The 22,018-nt window shown below is 41.0% G+C and overlaps 2 protein-coding genes across 5 annotated transcripts in view; one reads left to right on the forward strand and one right to left on the reverse strand.

Annotated features, from left to right (window-relative positions):
- Positions 1 to 22,018, forward strand: part of LOC119557419 — a 74,412-nt gene that overhangs the window by 18,227 nt on the left and 34,167 nt on the right. The window lies entirely within an intron of this gene.
- LOC119557426 lies at positions 13,707 to 14,426 on the reverse strand. The gene is made up of 2 exons (XM_037870177.1): positions 14,154 to 14,426; positions 13,707 to 14,095 (listed from the first exon to the last, which is right to left on the reverse strand). Exons 1-2 carry the CDS (start codon positions 14,252 to 14,254, stop codon positions 13,798 to 13,800), a joined length of 399 nt encoding a protein of 132 aa, XP_037726105.1. The 5' UTR covers positions 14,255 to 14,426; the 3' UTR covers positions 13,707 to 13,797.

The raw sequence follows: 22,018 nt of genomic DNA on the forward strand, positions 1-22,018 counted from the left end.
CCAACACCAACTCGTCTACTTGTCAGATCGCGTGCCAAGAAATAATAATGAAGAAAAATCGTGTTACTTAGGCCTGGGCCAAGTCAACAAAAACAACAGAAAAACGAGCAACCTCAACACTATGCTTAATAATCAAAGCCGCAATTGCAGCTCCCTTGTACACGCATACATACTTGCTGTTTTCCCCCTTTTTTCCAACTTTTCCCCCCCTTTTTCTAGATTTTTCCCGCCATCAGCGGCGTTTTGTGTCATGCGCCTGCGTGCCATCTAATTAGCGTGAAACCTCAAACTTTAATCAACAAAAGGGGCTGGAAAAATGGTGGGGGGTAATAACCAGAGTTACAGATGCTGTTGGTCTTTGTTGTACGAGAACGAGATCACTAGCCATTAAAATCCTTGGTGATAATTTAATGGGGGCATTGAAGTGGATGGGAGTGGGAGAAGGGGTTCAAGAAGGAGTTTTAGAAGGGGTTTAAGAAGGAGTTTTACACTCATATAAATTTTACTGTAAAATCGCCCTAAAAACAAGGAAAATCGCCCTAAAACGGGGGTCAATGGCGACTGGGTAACAAAACAAGGGCAAAATTTTCTAAAAATAGGCATGTATTGGTCTTACATTTAGGGCGATTTTTCTTAGATCTAGGGTTAATTTTCTTAAGTCTAGGGCGATTTTTCTTTTTTCAAAGGTAAATACCCTTAACATATGAAAAAATATTTTAAGTATCAAAGGCGGTATTTCTTGAAATTATGGTGAAGCGCCCTAAAAACAAGAGCAAGTGCCCTAAATATTGAAACTAATTTTTATAAAAAAATCGTGTTTGGACATATTTGCTGGTTCTCGGCAAACATTATCTGCGGTACTTTTTCCAGGATTTTTTTTTAGGATTATTTGACTTAGTGTCCTTTTTTCACTATAATTTGAGAGGGTGAGAGAAAAGGGCAAGGTTATTATTTGGCCGCTCCACGCATGTTGGTAAACTGCTAATTAGAGTCATATGAACTGAAGAGTAGTCATTAAACAGGAATCACGGAAATAACATTAATATAAAAAACAACTTACTTCTTGAGACAAATTCTCGTGGTCGCAGCGAGAATCGAACTCACGACCGCTGGGTTCGCAGTCGAGAGCACTACCGCTGCACCAAAGACGCATCGCGCTAGGCGACGCGCAAAAAGGGTGCATATCTCAATTTTTCTAAGAACAAATTCTCAATTTAATTCTAAGAAATATTCTCACTAACGACAACAAATTATGTTTTATTTTACCCAATTAGACTAAATACATTAAAAAACTATTATTTTAATGTAATATAAATTTTTTTATTTGTTATTTTGACGTGTTCTAAAATTTTTTTTTGCCTCTGCACACAAAATTGTTTAAGAATTCAATTCTTAAAACTTGCACAAAAAAGAAAAATAAATGTTGACTCTTCGTGGGCTCGAACTCACGCCATTTAGACGAGTTTGAAAGTTCAGCGCATTAGACCGCTAGGCTACCGAATTTCAAATTTCAAGGGCAATTTTCTAGTTTTAAGGGCGATTTTGGATGATTTTTTGTTCTACGAAATAAGGCGATTTGCCCTAAATATGAGAAAATTTTAAAAGCATGTGCTCGGAAAAATTCACCTTAAATAATAGAAATTTTAGAAAAATTAACCCTAAAACATATTTTCTATGGCGATTTGTCCTATATTTAGGGCGATTTTTCTTAATGTTAGGGCGATTTCAGGTTTAGGGCGATTTTTCTAGTATTTAGAAAAATAATTTTATGAGTGTAGAAGGGGTTCACCCGAAGTAAGTCTAGGACACACAGAACTTCAGACTGAAACTGTAGAACTAACTGAAAAATAATAGTAGTGCATTTTTAAGATATTCTTTAAATATTTGTGGGTATTTGATCGCAATCCCTTTGTTGGGTATTATTTTGCTCTTTCTGTTCCATTTTAAATGTGTTTTCATAGTCATTCCAACGATTTACATCTTTTGCATTCCTGGAAAGCAATGTAATTAGAGGTAACATGCCTCCTGCCTGCCATTTAATGCCTTCGAACTCAAGCGTCATTGAATCATTATGGAATTTGTAGCAAAACCGCAGAGCTTTTGTGGGCAAATCCCCATTCAGAACCCCTCCGCCAGCCCTTCCCGAAACCGAATCACCTAATCCCCACAAAAGTTTGAGGATGGCAAAGTATCTGCGGAGGTATTATCATATCCCTCTGTGTATCGCGGCTTATTTGCAGTCACTCTGCGGGAGCCTAAGCCACTTTGAGCGCCCCCTATTTTCCCGTTCCCCTCTCCACAGAGGGGGAAGCCGGGGAAACCCTTGACTCACGAGCCTCCAACTATTTCCCTGCCACCTGGAAAAGCCATTGAAGAGCCCCAAAAACAGGGGGCCACGACAAATCCAGGGGCGTGGTGGCAAAGGAGGGTAATTGCGGCCGCAGACAACATGCTAATTAAAAGCTACTTTGCCAGCCGCATTAATATACACAAAAACACCGCAAAAATCATGCGTCCTTGTTGGTTGAAACGGGGGACTCCCCCGCCCAAATCGGCAGGATATCCCTGAATGACAACAATTTGCATTTGTTGCGTTGTGAAAATGCTGAAAAGTACACAGAAAGAACTGTATTGATATTTGATATTTCAAAAATAATTTTCAGAAATATCATCAACATATTAGAAGTGAATATTCAGTTTTGTAATGTTAATGGAAAAGTAAATGCGTTTTTAAGAAATACCAAAATATTTTTGTAAGGATGATTGCTTGTCAAATCTTATATTTACAAAGTATAAAACTGACGTTGAGTGTTTTTAACTGTGTACAGACCTGTCATTCATCAGACACCCGCTCAAAGGAGCAGAGGGATTTGGAATATCAAGGGGTTTGGGGGGAGGAAAAAGAGCAGACAACGGGGAGTGGAGTTTTCCAATGGGAATGAGGGGGCTCTGGGCTAAATGATAAAGGGGATATTGTTCCGTCTGTTCGTGGCGTCATTAAAAAATGTCTTGATGGGTTTTGTGGCTTTGATTTCAATGCGAAGACTGTTTTTCCAATTTTCCCCCCATGTCCTTGTGTCTGCTTATTCTCCACAAATCGATAATTGAGCGGGTTGAAAAAAAGACTTCAGGAAAAGCCAGTTAATTGATGGATTTGCAAAACTAAAGGTAAACCAACAACTTTTGCCAAGCCAAACTCTACTACTCTACAAATGTATTGTATGCTATTCAATCAATATTTGATGAATGCACCAGGTATTGATGGTAATAATTAATACTTCCCATTCAATCTTAATTATTGAAATATATTAAGTTATTGAATTATAATAATCTGTAAAAGGGGTTACTTTCTTTTACTTTATTTTTTTCGCCCAATTCTTAAATGTCAGCAACTGGAATAACAACTTGAATAATAATATTTTGTTTTTCCTGCCACTTTCCTCAAATAAAAGAGAAATCCCTGAAAATGGGATAAAGGGTGAGGGAACTTGAAACAGGGGAATTTCAAGTGGAAACTTTTTGTTTGTTTTGACTACACATAAAGGGATAAAGCAAACAGGTGGCGGGCGGAGGGGGTTCCCAAAAAGATCGGACTCCACCGAAAAGTTGCGACTGCGACTGCAAGTGCAAGTCCTCGGGAAGTTTTCATTCCGCTAAAACAGATTCCCAACATTTTCAGTTGGACTGAGAATGGGGAAATTTTTGTCCTTTCCTTTTGGTTTGCTGTCGAATTCATGCCGGACGAAAATTTATGGCTGTCAAAAAGTAAAGCGAAGTGCGGGAAAACCAAACTTGAACTGCAAAAGTGTTATGTCACGCGGGTCGGGGTGAATCCCCCTCCTAAACCGCTCATTGCTGAGAGGAATTTTAAGCTTTGACACTTTTCGCGAAGCTGCCGCAAAAAATGGAAGAATTTTGCATAATTTATGGCCCTCAAAGAGTTAAAAAGGCTGTGGTAATGGTAATGTCCTTTTGCAAAATATCTAGCACCATTTTAGTATTGAAGGAAGGCCAACTTCTGGCAAAACTACAAAAAACAAAGGTTTTTGTGGTTGGCCGTAAAATATTATACGAATGAATTCCGCTTTGATAAATGTGATACATTTATACTGGCTAGTGAATTTCCTAAGAGATACATTGGTCGTGACTATGTTTCTAAATAATTCAATTAAATTGTACTAATAGATACTTTTAAATAGTTAGCAAAACATGCTCTTTGGTTTTATTTTTAAATCGCCTGGAACTCAAAGAAAACCGCACAACAGCAAAGAAAAATCGCAGGCAGACAGTGCAGTCAACTGAATGTCGATATCAGACATTCCCAACCCTATTTTCCCCCTTTTTGCGTTGCACGTGCATCATTAATTCAATGCGAATGCAATTGCAACTGCAACTGCAACTCTTCATTCCCCGTTGTTGCCATTCAATGTGTTTGTTGGTGGCGACTCCTTAGCACGCCGCTTCCTTAATACGTTTAAAAATAAGTACACAAGTCGCTTTCTGACGACGTCGCCACTTCAGCGTTCAATGTTCCCTGTTGGTGTTGCTGCTGCGATGTTGCTGCTGCGATGTTGCTGTTGCAATGTTGCTGTTGTTGCTGTGTGGCATTGACTGCTTAAGTAATTGAAGCGCATCAGGATGCTGAGGAGTGCGTCTACACAGAGAAAAATTGTTCAAATTTGAACGCTGTGACTACTCGTGTGATATAGCCATTGATTCTTCAAATTTCAAAGAGAGCGTTATATATGTAGAAGATCATTTTTTGGTATTAGAATTCCAGTTTGCCGAATGTAGATTTTTTGTAAACGCTGAAATTAGAAACTCTTTGCACTGCTGAGTGTGTTTGGGTCAAATCCTTGCTGATTTATTCATTCGAAATTATTTATTTAACACCCCCAAACGCACAATGTGCAGCAGGGTCTTTGTGTGAGCGAAATATGTCATTTCATCAGCGGAATTGGAAAAGGATTCCGTTTGGCAGTCCCTTCTCGAGCTTTCCCCTGACATCTGCCACATTTTCGCATTGAGGGGAAACCCCTGATGCCCCGTTTCCTCATTCATACTTTGCCCCAAAGTTGGAGCAAAGGAACGCTTTTCTGCCAGAACTCAGCTTCGATTTCATTGTTAACACTTTGATGCCCAAAAGGGAACGGGGCAGCACAGCCACACAATCAATGCGATTTACTGTTGCAAATGTGCAACTTCAAGCTTCGAAATGCGCTTAACTCACATTGTTGCATTCAGGAATTGATTGGCTCTGAAGGCGTAGCAATGGAGATAAAGTAGATCCCATTGAGGAATGCCCATGGAGATGGGCATCATCGTTGTGCCATCAAATCAAATTACCCTCCGAAGGAATATCCAGAGTGCTTAAAAGACTTTTGCCTACTTCAAGGGGATTCTGTTTACCATTTGCAACGCAACGCGAATGCAAATTCTAATTAGGCAGAGAGGATGCTCGCCGCCCCTTCACCTTTCACCTTTCGCCTTTCGAGAAATGGCAAGGCGAAGCTCGAGTTTGAGTTCAAGGACACTGGGCAAAAGGCCGAAGAAAGGGGGTCGTCGTCTCGGGTTGCCACTGTTGACTTGATTATAATGATAAAATCTAATTAAACAAGTTCAACTTAAGATGTCAACTTAATTTTAAAATGCCACCGTGATCCCTAAACCCGTTGGGAAATGGGAACTGGGAAATGAGATCCTGTTCTAGTTCAACTCCCATCCTCATCCCTTCAACTTGGCCGTCTGTCATCAGCACAAACATCCTAATTACCAACTTTTTGCCAAGACTTTGGCTCTCATCAATGGCCAAGAAACGTGGGGCCAAAAAGTGGGCCATGGATCGTTCGTTGGGTCAGTGGAGCGCTCCACTTTACATGTTTCTGTTTCGCTGTCATCGTCGTCGTAGTCGACTAATTACGTTTTGTGCTCATGGACAGGCGTCACCTAATGACCCAAAGCTGCCTACAAAATCGGAAAATGGAAGGGGGGCTGGAAAAGTCCGGGGATTGGGGGGTTCGGAAAATGCGTTAGAAAGAGAGAGTTTGCCCCTCACGGTTTGTTCTTGGCCCCAGTTACGCACTTTTTGCACGACTCAAAGTACATTTGTAATGACCTTCATTACATTGAGTGGCTCCCCCTGTCGGCCGTTGGGTCAAACAAAAGGGGGGCGTAGCTTCCATCACATTAACGCCTTTTCCAGTAAATGTAACAGGGGAGGGGGTGAGAACCACAAAGAGAATGTTTTCAGAAGGCCTGCCAAAAAGGAATCAATGCAGCGATAGAGATGATATCGTGATAGGAAGGCAGCTATCGGTAATCGATTAACTTCAAAGCATCAGTGAGAAACCCAAAGGTGAAAGTAGTAGATACAATTAAGATTTTATTATGGCAAACTGTTGAAAAAATGACAGATTAAAGATTACATAGAGGTTTATAAGGTAGAACCCAAAGCTCCACTTAACTGGGTTAGACTGGCATCTCTTTTAGTTTCTGCTCTTAATTTCAGTTCCCAACGTATAATCCTTGTTCGGCTTCTTCTGATAGTTCTTTCCCCGCTTTTGTGTAGTGTTTGTGAGAAATTTTTCCTTCTTCGCCTAATAGCTTTGAAATGAGTTTGGCTTTTTTCCGTTTGCAGTTTGTTTGTTGTTTGTTTGTTTGGAGCATTTGGCTCATAGAGCAGGCGATGTCCAAAGTTCATTAAAGGGAGTCGCGATCGTAGGGTGTCGACTATTTAATACCTCTTGTATTGATGTTGGAGGGAATTGTATTCTGCAATAGCATAAATCGAATAAAAATAGATCTACTAGGTGGTAACAAATATTCAAATATATCATAATGGTACCCGAAAAGAATTTCATTTGTCTTTGATTCGATTTCTAGCCCAAAAAGGCATTTGAAAGATACATACTCCTAAAACCTCCCACAAGAGGGTATCGCAAACTTATTCCTGCTTCAACTTGGCCGCAGACAACATTAGCGGTTGTCCATGCTCCAAATAAGAAAGCCACCCACTGTGGCACCCGCTTTTAACCACTATTTTTCAGCATATGGTGAAAAGTTTTGCGCATTGGCAATCAAAGTGCTGCGGCGGCCGACTCTTTGATTTCTGTTTCAATTGGTTGGCAATGCAAATGCCAAATCCCATTGCTCATACGCCCAGTGGTCCGCACTCGGCCCACTTTTCAGCCCACTGCTGGTCCATTTTCAAGCAGCGACCACTTTTCGTGGTCGTTTGAAGTTTTTATCCTTATTTATCTTCATAAAATATTCATGCACTTTGCTCCCCAGCTCTCCAGTTCCAAGTCCATGTGTGTGTGGTGTGTGTGTGGCGTGGCGTGTCCTTATTCTCTTTGCAAGTGGAAGTGGAAGCCACTTGAACTTCGGGATTGAGCACTCAGCACTCAGGTGCCGCCAGGTCCAGTCCGGAATTCAGGATTCAGGATGCAGGATCCAGGAACCCGGATTCCGGTGCTCTTCACCTCTCCGCACTTTCATCTCCTGCTTTTCAATTAAAAATTGTTTTTCACTACATTTGAGTTGATTGATTTTTAATTGATTTCAATTGAGCAAGACTCCTTCTCCTGGCCAAAGGGGTTTTCGTTTTCCCTGCACGGAGGCAAGGTGGTGAAAGAAAGAGCCCGGAGTGGCTGCGGAACTCAGCTGAACAGAACCGAACAGAACAGAAGCTTTTAAGACGCCCCCAGAGGACAAGGAAATATTAAGAGCCAGACACGGACTGTGGGAATTTTTTGCATTACTTTGCATACCCTTTTGATGAGTGGAAAAAGTGGGCAAGTCGGTTTTCACACAGGTTGAGAAATAATGGGATTTCGGGCTAGTTCAGTAGAAATAGTTCTGAGTGGACTTGACAAACTAAAATATTTTACAAATTCAGATACGAAAGAAACAGAAAACATCGAATTGAACGCATTACATTACGTATTTGGTATGAGAATAGGAGTATTTCTTTGTATTTTCTAAATATTCCAGTGCTACAAAAGAAAATTGTTTACTGCATTACTTATCACAAGCATTCAGAGTATTCTAGAGTTCGTTTTCGTACTTTAAGCTTTTTGCCTACCGCATTGCTTATTTATTATTGACAACCCGCTCTGTAAGCCCCCCTTAACCCCCCTGAAACCCCCTGAAACCCCGTATAACCCCTCCATGAACCCATTTCTGGGTGGAGCACCCACAGGATGCAAATTGCATGAGCGGTGTCTGCGGCTTTTGTGGCTCGGCTCATAAATTCTTAACGAGGATTTTTGGCAGTTGAATAAAAAACGAGGGCCAGCCAGCCAAATGGGAAGTGCAGTCTCGGAATGAAATTCCAAATTAGAAACTAAAGTGGAATGTTGTTAAGTGAATTTTAATTTGCCATTAACACATGCGGGGGGAAGTATTCCAGTATTTCAGCATTTCAGCACCGGATGTGTTCTGGAAAAGGGAAAAAAGGGTTGAAAAAGGCGAAACAAAAGGCGACACAGGCACAGGCACAGGCAAACTTGCGACAAAGTTTGTGCTGAAAACAAAATGAGGGAGAAATGTAACAGCCTGGCTTTTCCAGCCACAACAACAACGTAAAGTTAAAAAATAATAAAAAAAAAGCCCGAAAGAGAAAGGAGGGGGAGCGAACAACCCTTCGTTTGTCATGATATATTAGCAACAAGCTGGTAAAAATTGGAGTTAGCCAAAGCAAACGAACCGGCAAGTGGGATGGGACTTTAGGCAGATACGGATTATGTTCAGCGCTGAGCAGGGATATCATTTACCAGGCAAGTTGGAGCGGCAACGAGAGCACTTCACGATTCACTTGTGCGTCCCTCAAAGGAGACAAAGAGGAGGATCGCAGAGGTATAACATGTACCTTTAAACGGGAGAGATGCGATTTTCCAAGAAGAAATAAATTTTATAAAATTATTTATTTTAGAAATTTGATATGATTATATAATATTTAAGAAAAAGAGCATACCTTGTCAACAGAGATGAAGTTGAGAAGCGTAAAGGTAGATAGTATGCCTTTAAACAGGACTGTTTTTAATGATATATGTAACATTATACATCAGAGATTTTCCATGCAGAAGTAACCTTTATGAAGTGATTTATTTTCCAAATTAAATTTTTAGCATTGGAAAGTTATATCCTTTTGAAGCAGATCGTAAGGTATGGCAAGGGCCATACCTTATAAATAAATTAGTTTTAGAAACAGATTAGATTTTCTTTTTTGTCTTTCCTGCATCACGCTTTTGAGTGACCACTCATAATTTAATGAATTTATCCCATGCCTTATCGTGCCAAGAGATAAGTGATCGATCAAAATCTTTTTCACCTGGGTTTCCCTGCCGGTGCCACATGGCGTATGAGTGACATTCGGCCAGCACTTTTTTGGGGGCAAGTCAGCAGAAGTTTTTGCCTTGGTTCATTCTGGGGATTGGGGTGTCGCTTGTTACCTGTTAAATTTATGGCAGGAGCTGTCGATATGTGCCAGTGTGCGTCCCGCTTTTCCCCATTTTCCCCGCTTTTCCCTTGCTTATTTCCATCCATTCTTTTGCCTGCTCCCTGGCGCCTTTTCTGTTTTTCTGCTTTTCCTTTTTGTTCCTTGCCTTGAAATATGACAGAGCAGGAAAAGGACATGCTAAAGGGGCGGTGGGTGGGTCGGGGCAAAAAGGGGCGGGGCAGTGGCAAGTTATGGGCTACACATGTTGCTGTCTAATGTTGTTGTTTATATGCCATTGTGCCGTCGCTGGAATGTGTAAGAAAGAAAATTGTTTTTGAAATGGCTAACAAGCTATTAGCAAACAAACAAAGGCAAAATGATGATGATGAGAGGGGTTTGTTGGCGCTTAGGGAGTGAGCCTGCTGGATTAGAGATTTTCCCTACCGTTTTTTCTTTTTGCTGGTGTTTTGTTTTTTTGTGGGTGGAAAGTGACACTTAAGCGATTCATGCTCCTGTTTCTGCTCCCTGTTCAGTTCCCCATCAATCAGAGTTTGTTTTTGTTCCATATGAACGAGGAAAAAGCAATGATTTATGAAGGAACTATCGAACGCAAGGCTAAATAAATTCAAGCCAAACAAAGGCACAACTCCTCAGGGCGGCACAGCAATCGAGTGGTGATGATCTCATAAATCAGAACGATTCTCGGCACTTAGAAGTGGGCAATTTTTGGAAAAATATCTAGAAAAATACACGTGCAGATGAGATTTTAATTAAAAGTAAACAAGACACGAAGCAAGAAAGTAAACATACATCTTGTGAAAAATTTAAATTAAAATTTAATTTAATTAAAGTTACCATAAACCTTCCTTTTCATATTTTTTGTATCCTTTAATTTTATGTTCTTTTTTTTAGGAATGAATTTATTTTTGTAACATTTGCTGTGCCAACAAAAAGTACATATATGTGTATCCACACACATGGCTAGTAAAAGTAAATTAGGACTTCAACGGGGCCCCATTACTGTTTTTTTACTCTACCTATAGGGATGTCGGAAATAAAAAGCAGTATTTATATTGTTTTTGAAACTGACCCCTTGACCTTTTGATCCCTTTTTTCCACATAAGCTTTCGATATTTTTTCACCCCCCTTCATAGATCCCCTTCTTCCCACCCATTTTCGCAGACCAAAGGTTCGGACGCAGAATTTCAAATTGGGGGGCGGCAATGGGAGCAGAAGAAGGGGGCCCAACAAATGACAACCCAAATTATTTTGACACTATTACCAAAAGAGCTCGCTGTGAGAAACAACGGTGGAGTGTCGGAGGTGTGGGTGGAACAACAGTCGCACCCAATGAACAAAAGCTGACAAAACTCGAGTGGGGGCTATAGAAGGGCTATATACTCATATAGGCAGGGCCCAGACACCCAGACATCCAGACGTAGCAACATATTGTGTTGTGTTTGTTGCAGGCAGGAAAAGATGGAGACAGAGAGTGTCGAGGGGCAAGGAGACGAGTCCAACTGTCTGCCTGTCGGTGCCCCCTCCGTTTTCTATGCCACCCCCTGCCCGTCCTGTCTGGACTTCCCTACGTGCGAGAATGGGGCTGGAAAATGCGAAAAACCGAGGGGGAAAGCCGATGAAAACTTGTTGGGTACCACCAGCACAGGAGCTCGCGAGCTCTGCTGCAAATTGCCAGTTAAAATTTTGCTGACATGTCAGCAGCAAACGTCAAACGCACCATGGGAATAGAAATGGGAATGAGAATGGGGCTGGGACCTCTGAAAGGGAGCTAAAGAGAGAGGGCACGATGCGAATAGAAGGAGAGGCTGGAGGGGGCGAGGGAGACAGAACGGCACTCGATGGAGACAAGTGTCAAGTGGAGTTTTACGAGATTTGTTTCGTTTTTGTTTAGCCTCGTTTAACGGGTGTCGCCATCGATGAGTGTTGAAATTCTGAGGCGAAACAATTGTTTTATCGATCGATTGTCTATCGATAAGTGAAAAGTGGGATTGAAAAACAAGGTTTATGGGAGGAAATTCAATTAAGGATGTGGTTAAAGTCCCAGCAATTTAGATTGTTTGTATTGTTAGAAATGCTTGCCTTGGTCCTTCGAAGATAGAAAGATATTTGATGTTTAATTATCTAGATAACAATTTTTATCGATCGGTTGTCTATCGATAAGTGGAACTGATCGTGTTTTCGTTATTATAGGTATAGGATTTAGAACAACTCAATGAGTCTTGCCAAATGATATAAAATCTAAAGTTGAACTGACAAATTGATTATTTTCCGCAAAAACTGCATCAACATTCCGACCATCATGAAATAAAAACAATTTTAAGCAATGAAAATATTTATATATCAAATAAGCTGTGCCGGCTAATTAAATATACATTTTGTGCAAAATGCCAAAAAAAAATTTTTGGAAAACCAGGGAATATTTGGCTGCTTATAGTAATTATAATGTATGCACAAAACGCGACAAATTGTGGAGTTCAACCGCGAGGTAAGTCCATTCAAACCAGGGCCAAGAAACGACCTTCGATTGCCAAACGCTGGATAAATATTTACTCAGAGCCCTGCTTGATCGAAGCCAAATTGAAAACCAAACATTGAAATCCACTCGTTCACTCATTCAGGCATTCAGTCAGTCAGTCAGTCAGTCAGTCATTCAGTCAATGAGCCAAGGGCATCGTTTAATAAACTTTGAGCGTGTCGAAAAACGTGGAACGAAACGAAACTGCATTTCAATGTGGGTGAAGATAATAATAATGTTGGCTGTGCGAAGATAATACTAACGATGGTTATACGGAGGATGGTATGTATGGTGACCCCTCGGCAGAAAGAGCTCTTCAAGTATGCAGAGCACCACGTGTGCGTCCAGCAAAACTGAAAGCAAGAAACGAAAAAGCTGAAACCTAAAGTTAAGTGTGATAAAATGTCATTGAAATGTCAGTTCAATGAGGTGGGTGAGATGGCCTTAGTGCGGGTAGAACTGACAGAGTGATCACTTGACTTTGGTCGCTCCGGTTATGACAGATTTATGGGGCTCTGCCAATGAATTGTGGGCATTTTGCTGCACTTGCAATATAAATTTGTGTGTAAACGGACGAAATGGAGGGAAAATCTGCCATGGAATTGCTTTTTCCAAGGCCCAATTCTTTTTTACAGCAAATGTGCATATTTTCAAGTAATTTTGGCATATTTTAACTATCTATTTTGTGACCAACCAGCTATTCTTAAATATATTTAACATTATTATAACAAAAAGGCTCAAACCCTATAATATTAAAGTAAACATATATCTCCTTATTTCCAAGTAATGTATTTATAAATCACATAACTTTCAAGTATTGGTTCAGATCAACCCTCCGTCAAATCCCCAGCTAATTATCCTCACTCACGCGCGGCGAAAAATCTGGAAAATTCCACGTCAACATGGAACATGTCTCCGATTCCGATTCCAATTGCCAATTGTCAACCCTCGTCTTGGCAGACTTTTTCCCTATTAGCTATCAGCTATCAGCTCGCCTTCTGTTTTCCCCGGCTTTTCCCAATTTCCCTTTGCCCCTTCCCAACCCAACCCCCAACACATCGCATCCCATCCCTTTTCCCCTATTTGCCAACTGGAGTGGCTTTGTTTTTATTGTCGCCTGTCGCCTTACAATTGATACATTGATAAATGATGTTGCCGACACTCGGCACTCGACGCCCAACGCTAATTTTGTGTGACAAACAGTTACATGTCAATCCTCCTGTTTCCTCCTTGCGACTCGGCTCCTTGAGCAGCTCCCTGGCGAGTCCTTGGTCCTTGAACGGCGTGGGGACTTCCCGGTTTCCCGGAGTGCCCCCTAATACGTTTTGTGGTCCGGGGTGTGTGGGTTATTTTGTGAGGCATGTGTCGTTTGGTTTACGTTATCCGGTGAGTTTAGCCAGGTTTTGGATTGAAGCGTAATCAAATGATATCAATGAGCGAATATCATAGGCAACACACTCTAATCACCATTTATTAATATAAGCCTAGAAGTAATCTAAGGGTATTTGTAGTTCGTTGGCTCAATAAAATAAAATCCTTTGGTTCAAAGTGTCCCACGCACTTAATGACGGCTTGTCATGCGATATCCTTGTAATAACCACAAGGAACTAGGCCCCTAATCTATTCCCACTTTCCTTTCGAAACCTATTACCATAGGTGGGGAAATCAAGCAGTTCTAGCAATTACAAATCTATAAGGCAGACAAAACCAAAGAAAGCTAGAAAATGGGGCTTAAGCATCGAATTTATTTGGGGATCATGGACTATAATGGAACCCGAAATGGCAGCTGCTTTTTTTCTCCCACTATTCCTATTATTACCTCTCAGCGATTCTGGTTAAGATCAAGATCCGGCGCGGAGGCGGAAACGGAAACGGAGGTCCTTTGCAAATTTCCCGCCCTGAATAGATCCTGCAGCATGGCCAGAACCTGCATGTGGCGATGGAGCTCCTCGGGCATCCCGGCTTCCTCCAGATCCGGTGGCACATGGACGTAGCGGGCCAAGTGGCGGATGTGCTCGCGGATTGATTTGTGCCACGATGATTGCTCCAAGGGATCGTAGGGTTCTCTCTGTCTGCCACGCTGAGGCGCCGGCACCAATGACAACTGGTTGTGACCTCTCCTGGGGGCGGACGAAGTTCGGAAAAAGCCCCCGATCTTCCAATTTATGCAGATCTTACCTGGTCAGGACTAGCCGTTTTAGAGGTCCCAGGGCAGCGCCCACGAGCAGCAACAGAATGGATAGACCCAGGCAAATTCCGTACAGCAGGATGGCGGACATCTTGACTTTGGGACTGCGAAATGTTGGTGGTGGATGAAGGTGAACTACAATGGAGGGGACGAGGACGTGGTGGAGGCGCAGGGACACGGGGAATTTCGATACTACAATCTGGCGATCACACCCGGAATTCGGAAGAGTGCTTAAATTTTATATTATGTACAAACTTGACTTGTCAACGTCAAATGGAAAGAAACAATGCCAGAATTGTTTTAAGTTTTGAAGTTGGCCAAGTCACGATCTCAGCAGGTGCTCATCACCAGTGCCTTCAGCTCATTAATAAGCCTTTAGTACCTTCATCAATGTATGATTCATACGGTATACGGGTTTTAATTGATTTTTATGGGCTTTATTAGATTTTTATGAGGATTATCGTAGTTTTAATAAGTTATAAAACCAATTGTAAAGGGTAACCTCTAGTCTAAATGCTGGTTTTTTCAAGCTCTGTCTAATTACTGTGCATAATATCTGGAGGTCGCTCATCCGCGAAATATGTTCGGTGATTATGCCAACCTGCGGCCATATCCACTGGCCGACCAATTTGACCGATCGCGATCGGAGCGATCGTATATACAAATTTAAAGATAACGATGATGAGCCGCACTTCTGGCCAAAAATTACGAACATAGCCACCCGGAAGTGGGCGGACTGGCCGGTTATTTGATAATTTTCATGGTTAGTTTGAGCGCTTTCCGCCAGAGTGAACCTTCGGAGGATTACCATCGCATCGAGCGGAGAGCACTGATTACTCATATTTATTTGTGCCGGCTATTTATATTCATGTTTATATTTATGGCCGTGTCGGTTATTGAATCCAACAATCCGACGTCCAACTCCCCACGCAGTCCAAGTATTCTGCCGGAGATTATTCATTATTTTCGTATATATTTTGTCAGCTTTTTTCAACGTTGATTTTTTTCCTGCCATTGTTAATTGCGTTAAGCCCAAGTCAATTATCGAATGTTGGGGGCAACGAGGGGAGCTGCTGCTGTTCACAATTTTAATTTTAATTCCCTCGATTCGTTTGTTGTAAATAGTTTTTGCAGCCGCCTCGATGAATAGATGGATGATCGATGAATAAGCAGGGGGAGTAGTAAAGCCGAAGGAGGTCGTAGCAGCTGACATCATGCGAGAACGTGAAGTTGGACCAGCCAAGCGATGTCTATATAAGGTCGGGAACGAAACCCAAAGTCATTGTACAAGTTGGGAAATTATTTGTAAGTGGAAAAATATAGAGAATATTTTCAAGAGAAGTTAGGTGTTAACATACATAACATAACATACTGTATGTTCATGGCGAATACCGTTATTGAAAGTTAGGTCCAAAAATTATTATATTATTATTAATACAAAATGTAATAGGACACCTTGATCAATTAAAAATGGAGGACAAACTCGTATTTTTGGATAAATAGACAATTAGTGACAATGTAGTCTTGGATAATGAAAACTCGCAAAAAAGAGCAAAGAACTCCCCAAGAAAAGATCATGGAACCGGCCAGAATCCGTAATCCGAGTTCAAAGAGCGATCGCTGCGACCCCGAGCGGAGGCAAAGTACAAATCCGAGATCCCAAGTGCGGGCTGGGAGATGGAGATAAAAAACTTAAGCGCTTTCAATGCCCCCGCCTCAGGCATCAACCTCAAATCAACTCACAAATCTCAGGCGGGTTTTCGGAGTTTCTTGAACCCTCGCAGGCGGAAGTGGCGGCACTTATGACTCACATATCTGATGGCTACACAGATACTCAGCCTCCAGGTGTGCTTGTTGTAGAGAGCTTAGAGTGGAGCCCACAGAAAATATCAATTTAATATTTGATTCTGATATAGTAACTAAAAAAAATAATAGTTTAAACATCTATAGACCTGGGAACACACCATTTAAATTAATGAACCATGCAGTAATTCGACTACTCCCACATCTGGGCACCCCACCCCGCTTAAGAAATGCCCCGAGAACGCATCGGAATGCGGATCCGAATCCGAAGCCCAATTGAATGATGTGTAGTGTATATGTCATAAATTCATTTTCGATGGCGCCCACGCCTGCGAAAAGTCGGGGAGTTTAAGGGGCGAGATGAGTGACAATCGCATTTAGATGTCAGAAGAAACTATTTTTAATTTCACACCTCGTTGTGATTTACGAGGGCAGGGAAATAATATGCTGCTAGAGAGAGGACAGAACTTCGACCCCAAGAGTGGGAGCACTTTAAATCTGGAAAATGATTCACGGCTGGGCCCGAAGTGGTTGGGAAATACACGAAATTAATTGTAATCCCCGTTTTCGGCTGCGGATTTACTTTCACCGTTTAAAAAATATTAAAACCAAGATAGAATATTTATCTTTAGAAATACCAATCCTAGAAATTGACCTATAGTAACACGATTGTGCAAGCTAATTTAATTGTGGATGCAGTCTTTGTAAATCACAAGTTTTGAGGCAACGAGGTAATTTTCTTTCCCACGCTTTTCGAAATAATGCACTCCCAATTTTGATTCAGCAGATTTATTCCGTTGAAAAAGCTGATTCGCCCTGAAGTCTGTGATCACAGTACACTCACTCTGTAATGCACCGCAGCATCCTATTTTCTTGCCAATTAAATTTCTTTGACCCATTTCCCGGGGCCACTCGGTGGAAAAGCGGAAAAGTGCAAATGGCTGGGGATCGTAGGAATGTAATGTGTGCCACTGGAGCCGCCTGCCTTTGAGAACTCAAACAAAACATCCTCGCTGCCGCTGCTTCCTGTTGTCCTGTGTTGTCTGCAAATGAAAATGAAAATGGAATTAAGCACACAAGCTTCACAGAAAGGCATAAGTACTCACAGTGCCGTATATTTATATATATCTTTATATATAAATACATCTCCTTTTTTTGAGCACTTAAAGATACAACACAAGCACTGGAGGTGGGGAAAATGAGGGGGGAAATCAGAGGAGGAACACAAAAAGTTCAAGTATCCCAAAAGTGCTCGTTCTTTGGAATGAAAGGGGGAATGTTTAGGAGATAGAGTGGCACTTTTGCACCGAGTGCAACTGAGCCGGATTCAGTTGCATCCCCAATCCCCATTCCAAAGCCAAATCCCCTCGTCTGAAGTCAAGTCAACTGAAATGTGGCGTTTATATTGTTAAGTTTCTAACTACCATCGCCCCTCGCTTCCTTCACTCCATTCTGAATTATTCAGCAATGTTTGTTACCATAAATAACTGTTAAAATTTATTAGCCCTGCGTTGAGGGTCTTCTTCTCACAGGACATATTCCTCGCCCTCTCTGATACGGCTTTATTTTCAGTTGAACTGGAATTTTCAGTTGCAAGTTCGAGTAAGTTTCGTGATGGTTATGGTTAATAACCAAGGAACCTGGCTATTTTAAATAGGTCTCCTAACTTCTGTTCTAGTTCTCCGAAGAATTCTTTATTTTAGAAACATCCTTCTTAAGAACTATCTCGATCTCAGTTTTCTCAAGTGCTTCTTTATTTATTGCATCAGTAAATCTTTATTAAGATCCACTTCGTAGCGCCTCTTGATCCTCATTAAATAGTTTACTTCCCCTAGTCCGATTTTTCTGATTAATCTGGCTCATATGGCGCTCGAATCGGACGATGGGATGATAATGACGATGAGGAATGGGCATCTGGCATATTGTTGTTTGTGGTGCTGCAGATTTTGCGTGCCGACAGGACCTTAATCATCTCGCTAGCCATCCCCTTCCGCCCCTTTGAGTCCGTCCCTGCGTTCTCTGTCAGTCAGCGAATGTGTTTTGAATTATTGCGCTGTAAATTCAAAAAGGATGATGATGCTCCCCCTGCGCAGCTCAAGTGAAAAAAGATGGCAAAACAAAGGGATATTGTGACAAGGATTTATTAGTGTGGAGAAAGAGGGGTGCTGCTGCTGCAGCAGGACCATTGTCCATTGTCTTTTCGTTCCCGGGGTGGGTTTTTAGCAGGCCGAGGACCTTCCACCAGGGGCTGAGGGTCGTGTCAAAGTGCAATTATTGCTCATTGCAACAATCTGCTGCTTCTTAAGGCCGCCCTAAAGTTTCTCATCCGGGAAATCGGATCTTGGCACCCAATTAGTCAGGTATTAGGTTACCACCTACCTACCTTCACCTTTTCCGCCTACTTAAACCCCCTTTGGACGCCTTTGGACACCAGAGAGGCGAAAAAGGAGCAAACTTTCGACCAATTTACTTAATGGCTTTGGTTATAAGCAGGACACGGCTAGTAGTGCTAAGAACGATCTCTTTAGCCGAGAATAATGGCCAAAATCTGCTGCTGCGAAAAGTTTTATTGCAATTGCCAAATTAATTTGCCTGCCAGAACTTTGCACAGGCCAAAAGAAGGAGAGGCAAAAATAGCGGCAGCAGCCCCACAAATGTGCGTTCATTAATTTAATTTTTCATTAAAGAAAAGCAAACGCCGCAGGGGCCAAATGAAAAGTGTCATAAGACCGCCTCTTAAAAAAACCAAAAAAAAAAGGGGAGCAGCAAAAATTTATATTTGACCATAAACAAAAGGCCGCACGAACAGCATTCAAATTATTCGAAGCGGAAAAAGGGAAAAGGTGGGCAAATGGCGGAGAGGTATCACCTTTTATTTTAATATTTCAGTCATTAAAAATCGTTTCACAGCAGCAGCAGCCGGCGACTCGAGTGTTTCGGTTTCAAGTCGGATTTCGATATTCCGTTTTTGGGCTGATGGCCACACAAAAGCGGCCCAAAAATGAAGCAAAAACCTATTCAGACCAATGGAAACAAATCGTTGCACCTAAGCAATTTCAACAAAAGCAATAACCTTTAACGCTGCCAAAAAAAGGAAATACAAAAAAGACGGTCGAAGATGGGAATACTGTGGGATACTCTATATTTCTAAATCAAGCTTTTTATTATATCAACTTCTAAATAATTTTTAAATGAACAACATAGTTAAATAGATTTCAAAATTAAATAAAAATTTCCGCATATGTTACTGATAGAAAAATATAATTGTAATGTTCTCCAAAGGACTTACCTGAGAGGTATTTTTCCCATTGGGCACTGTAACCAAAAATAAATAGGAGCAACAAAAAGTAACGTCAAACAATTAGGTCTAAACGTTTTTATAACACCGTACCATAGGCGGGCGCCAAAGGAGGTGTGTCGGAACTCAAAACTGGGGTCCCCAAAAATCTCGAGCGTAGGTTAGGTGGGGTCTTCAGATTAATGACAGCGCAATTTTTACGATTGTTGGCCAAGTTTTGTTCGAATAAAGTTTCGCCGCCCGATGAGTTTGCTTCACGTGCTTTTCCGCGCTTTTCCACTGTTCCGCCCCGCGGGCATTCCATTCGTTTCCCTTTCACGAAATTTATGAAATTTTACCTTTCGGCCAAGCAATTTGCTCCATTTACATTCTTTATTAGCCACCGCAGTTTACCAAGAGTTTCCCGAGGGCAAGGGAGAAAAATTGTTTGAAAAGAATTTGCGCAAGGAACAGGGGAAATACGGACGGAAACGGAACAAAGTTTCCCATTCGAGTTTGGCTTTGTTTGGTGCGGGTAAAAACGAATCAAGAAAATAAGAACATGTACAAATTTTCACATTTCTAGCTGAGACAGTGGATATGGAACGGGAACCTATGGAAATAAAAACAAAAATGTATAGGTTATCTAAGAAAAATAAATAATTTTCAAGAAAACCACAGATTGTTAGCGAAATAAATAAATGTTGAAGAAAGTGAAATTATTGAAAAGAAAACAATGCAATCATAAAATGATTATGCAATCATAAAATGATTGCAGGTTAAATGCAGGAGTGTATAAATACGTTGCAAGCTTGGAATTTCGGAAGTAGAACAGAAAACAATGGGAATGTTGACAGTTTATATGCAAATATAACTATTAAGTTTAATATGAAGAAAAATAAAATGAATTATTTATTGACCAAACCGCGGATTGTAAGCGAAATTAATAATACTCTTTATGAATTCAAATTAAATATTTTAAAGGTTCAAGTAAACAAAGTGAATGGAAACAAGTCCAAACAATGCTTCAACTTTTTTAATGCAATTAAATAATGACTGCAGGTTAAATGCAGCAAAATGTAAATATGTTGCAACAGGGAATGCGATGAAATTTAATAAAAGTACCTAATTAAAGAAAAAATTTGATTACGCGCAAATATGAGAAAATGCAAGGATATAATTAATTGAACAAAAAGCGGAATCAAGGGAATAAAACGAAATGGGTTAAAACCACATTTGTTTCCACCAAAACTCGATAGAGCTTACCTTGTCACTTCGTTGACATTTTTGGTCCAAAGTTGCTAGGCAACGTAATTTCCAACCCATTTTTCCCTACCTTCGCTCATATTTCACAGAGACAGGGGAATTTAATAAATTCATCATCTTTCATTTAGTCTGCTACACTGTCCAAAAAAGAACAAGAAGTGAGGAGTGGAAATCATAAAAAACCAGACAACGTGGCCATGAGGAGTTACCAAAAAAAAAAGAAGGAAAAAGAAGACACACAACGAAGGAAAAAGAGCGAAAAAATACAAAATCGTGACTGTCATTTCAACGAAGCGAAGTTATTTTTCATGACAAAGCAGCCGAAGAGGAAAACTCCTCCGACTCATTTTCCGACATTTGCAGGGGGAGGAAAAGGAGGCATTCCAGCGTTAAAATACCTTTTACTGGCACATTACCCCCCTCTATTTTTTGGCCTGCCCCCGAGTGAAAACCAAAATGCAGTCGACTTCGCTGCGTTTTTCATGAAATTATTACGACTTTGGAAATGGGGTCGTACAAAATGTCGTTACGTTGGCGGAACAAAGTTATATAGCCCCTGCTGCTGTCCAGAGAGCTCGTTTTAGTTTATTGTTGAAAATTTCTTTATTGCATCTGCGAAAAATGTTTGAAAATGGTTTGAAAGCGGGAAAATGAGCCGCAGAAACGAATTAAGCGAAAGGTAACTCTATTTATGCTACTATCCTTATATGGCTCATTGGGGAAACGATCCTCAAGGGTTCCGAGGAAGATGTGTAAATGTGCCTTTAATACTTAGTGGATTTCCGAGCTTTTATAACCCAATCAGAAATTGATTTTATAGCCAAAAGAATTGTTGACTTTCATTTCAAAGTATTTCCCACGCTTTTCCATAATGCTCGTGAAAATAAGTTGCCTTTCTTGATAGTGGCATAAAAAAAGGTTACCGTTTTAAAGCTCTTAATTTTTTATGGGTAAATGGGTGAGAATTTTTACGATCTTGATGAATATTAATTGATTCTTTTTGGGTCTTAACCACTTGATTTTGTGTTTGAATATACACGAGGATTAACATACTAAGCTGTCAAATAAAGTTCCATCATTCGATCTTCACTCAATACTAATCTTGATCTTGACTGAAGATGGTTGGTGCTCTTCTTTATGGGATGATCCGATATTTGTGGCAGACGATGAACTGACCCACTTGATCTGACTGGAAGAGTCTGGTCGTATTCTCTGGGTCTAGACGGTCGAAGAAAACTGTCACTGTCTCTTTCCGTCCACTCTGCGCTGTCTCTTTCACTCGGACTCGGATCCATCTCTCTCTTTTTGATGCCAGATCTTTGTCACACACGCGCGTTAAGGTCGCATTATAAGACCATAAAAAAGAGCGACGCATTACTTTTATTTTTACGTCGTCTGTTGTATGTGTAGTATCTAATATATATATAGAGCTGCGGCTCTTTCGCTGCGACTCTCCTTTTTTTCGGCTGCTTTCTCGCATCATCATCATCATCATCATCACCATCCAGT

The sequence above is a fragment of the Drosophila subpulchrella genome, chromosome X (assembly GCF_014743375.2).
Source record: "Drosophila subpulchrella strain 33 F10 #4 breed RU33 chromosome X, RU_Dsub_v1.1 Primary Assembly, whole genome shotgun sequence".
Classification (NCBI taxonomy): Eukaryota; Metazoa; Arthropoda; class Insecta; order Diptera; family Drosophilidae; genus Drosophila; species Drosophila subpulchrella.

Coding starts and splice junctions, on each gene's coding strand:
- LOC119557426 (XM_037870177.1), bottom strand. CDS start 14,254: ATGTCCGCCATCCTGCTGTACGGAATTTGCCTGGGTCTATCCATTCTG. Junction 14,096..14,153: donor AAACGGCTAGTCCTGACCAG/GTAAGATCTGCA, acceptor GTCCGCCCCCAG/GAGAGGTCACAACCAGTTGT.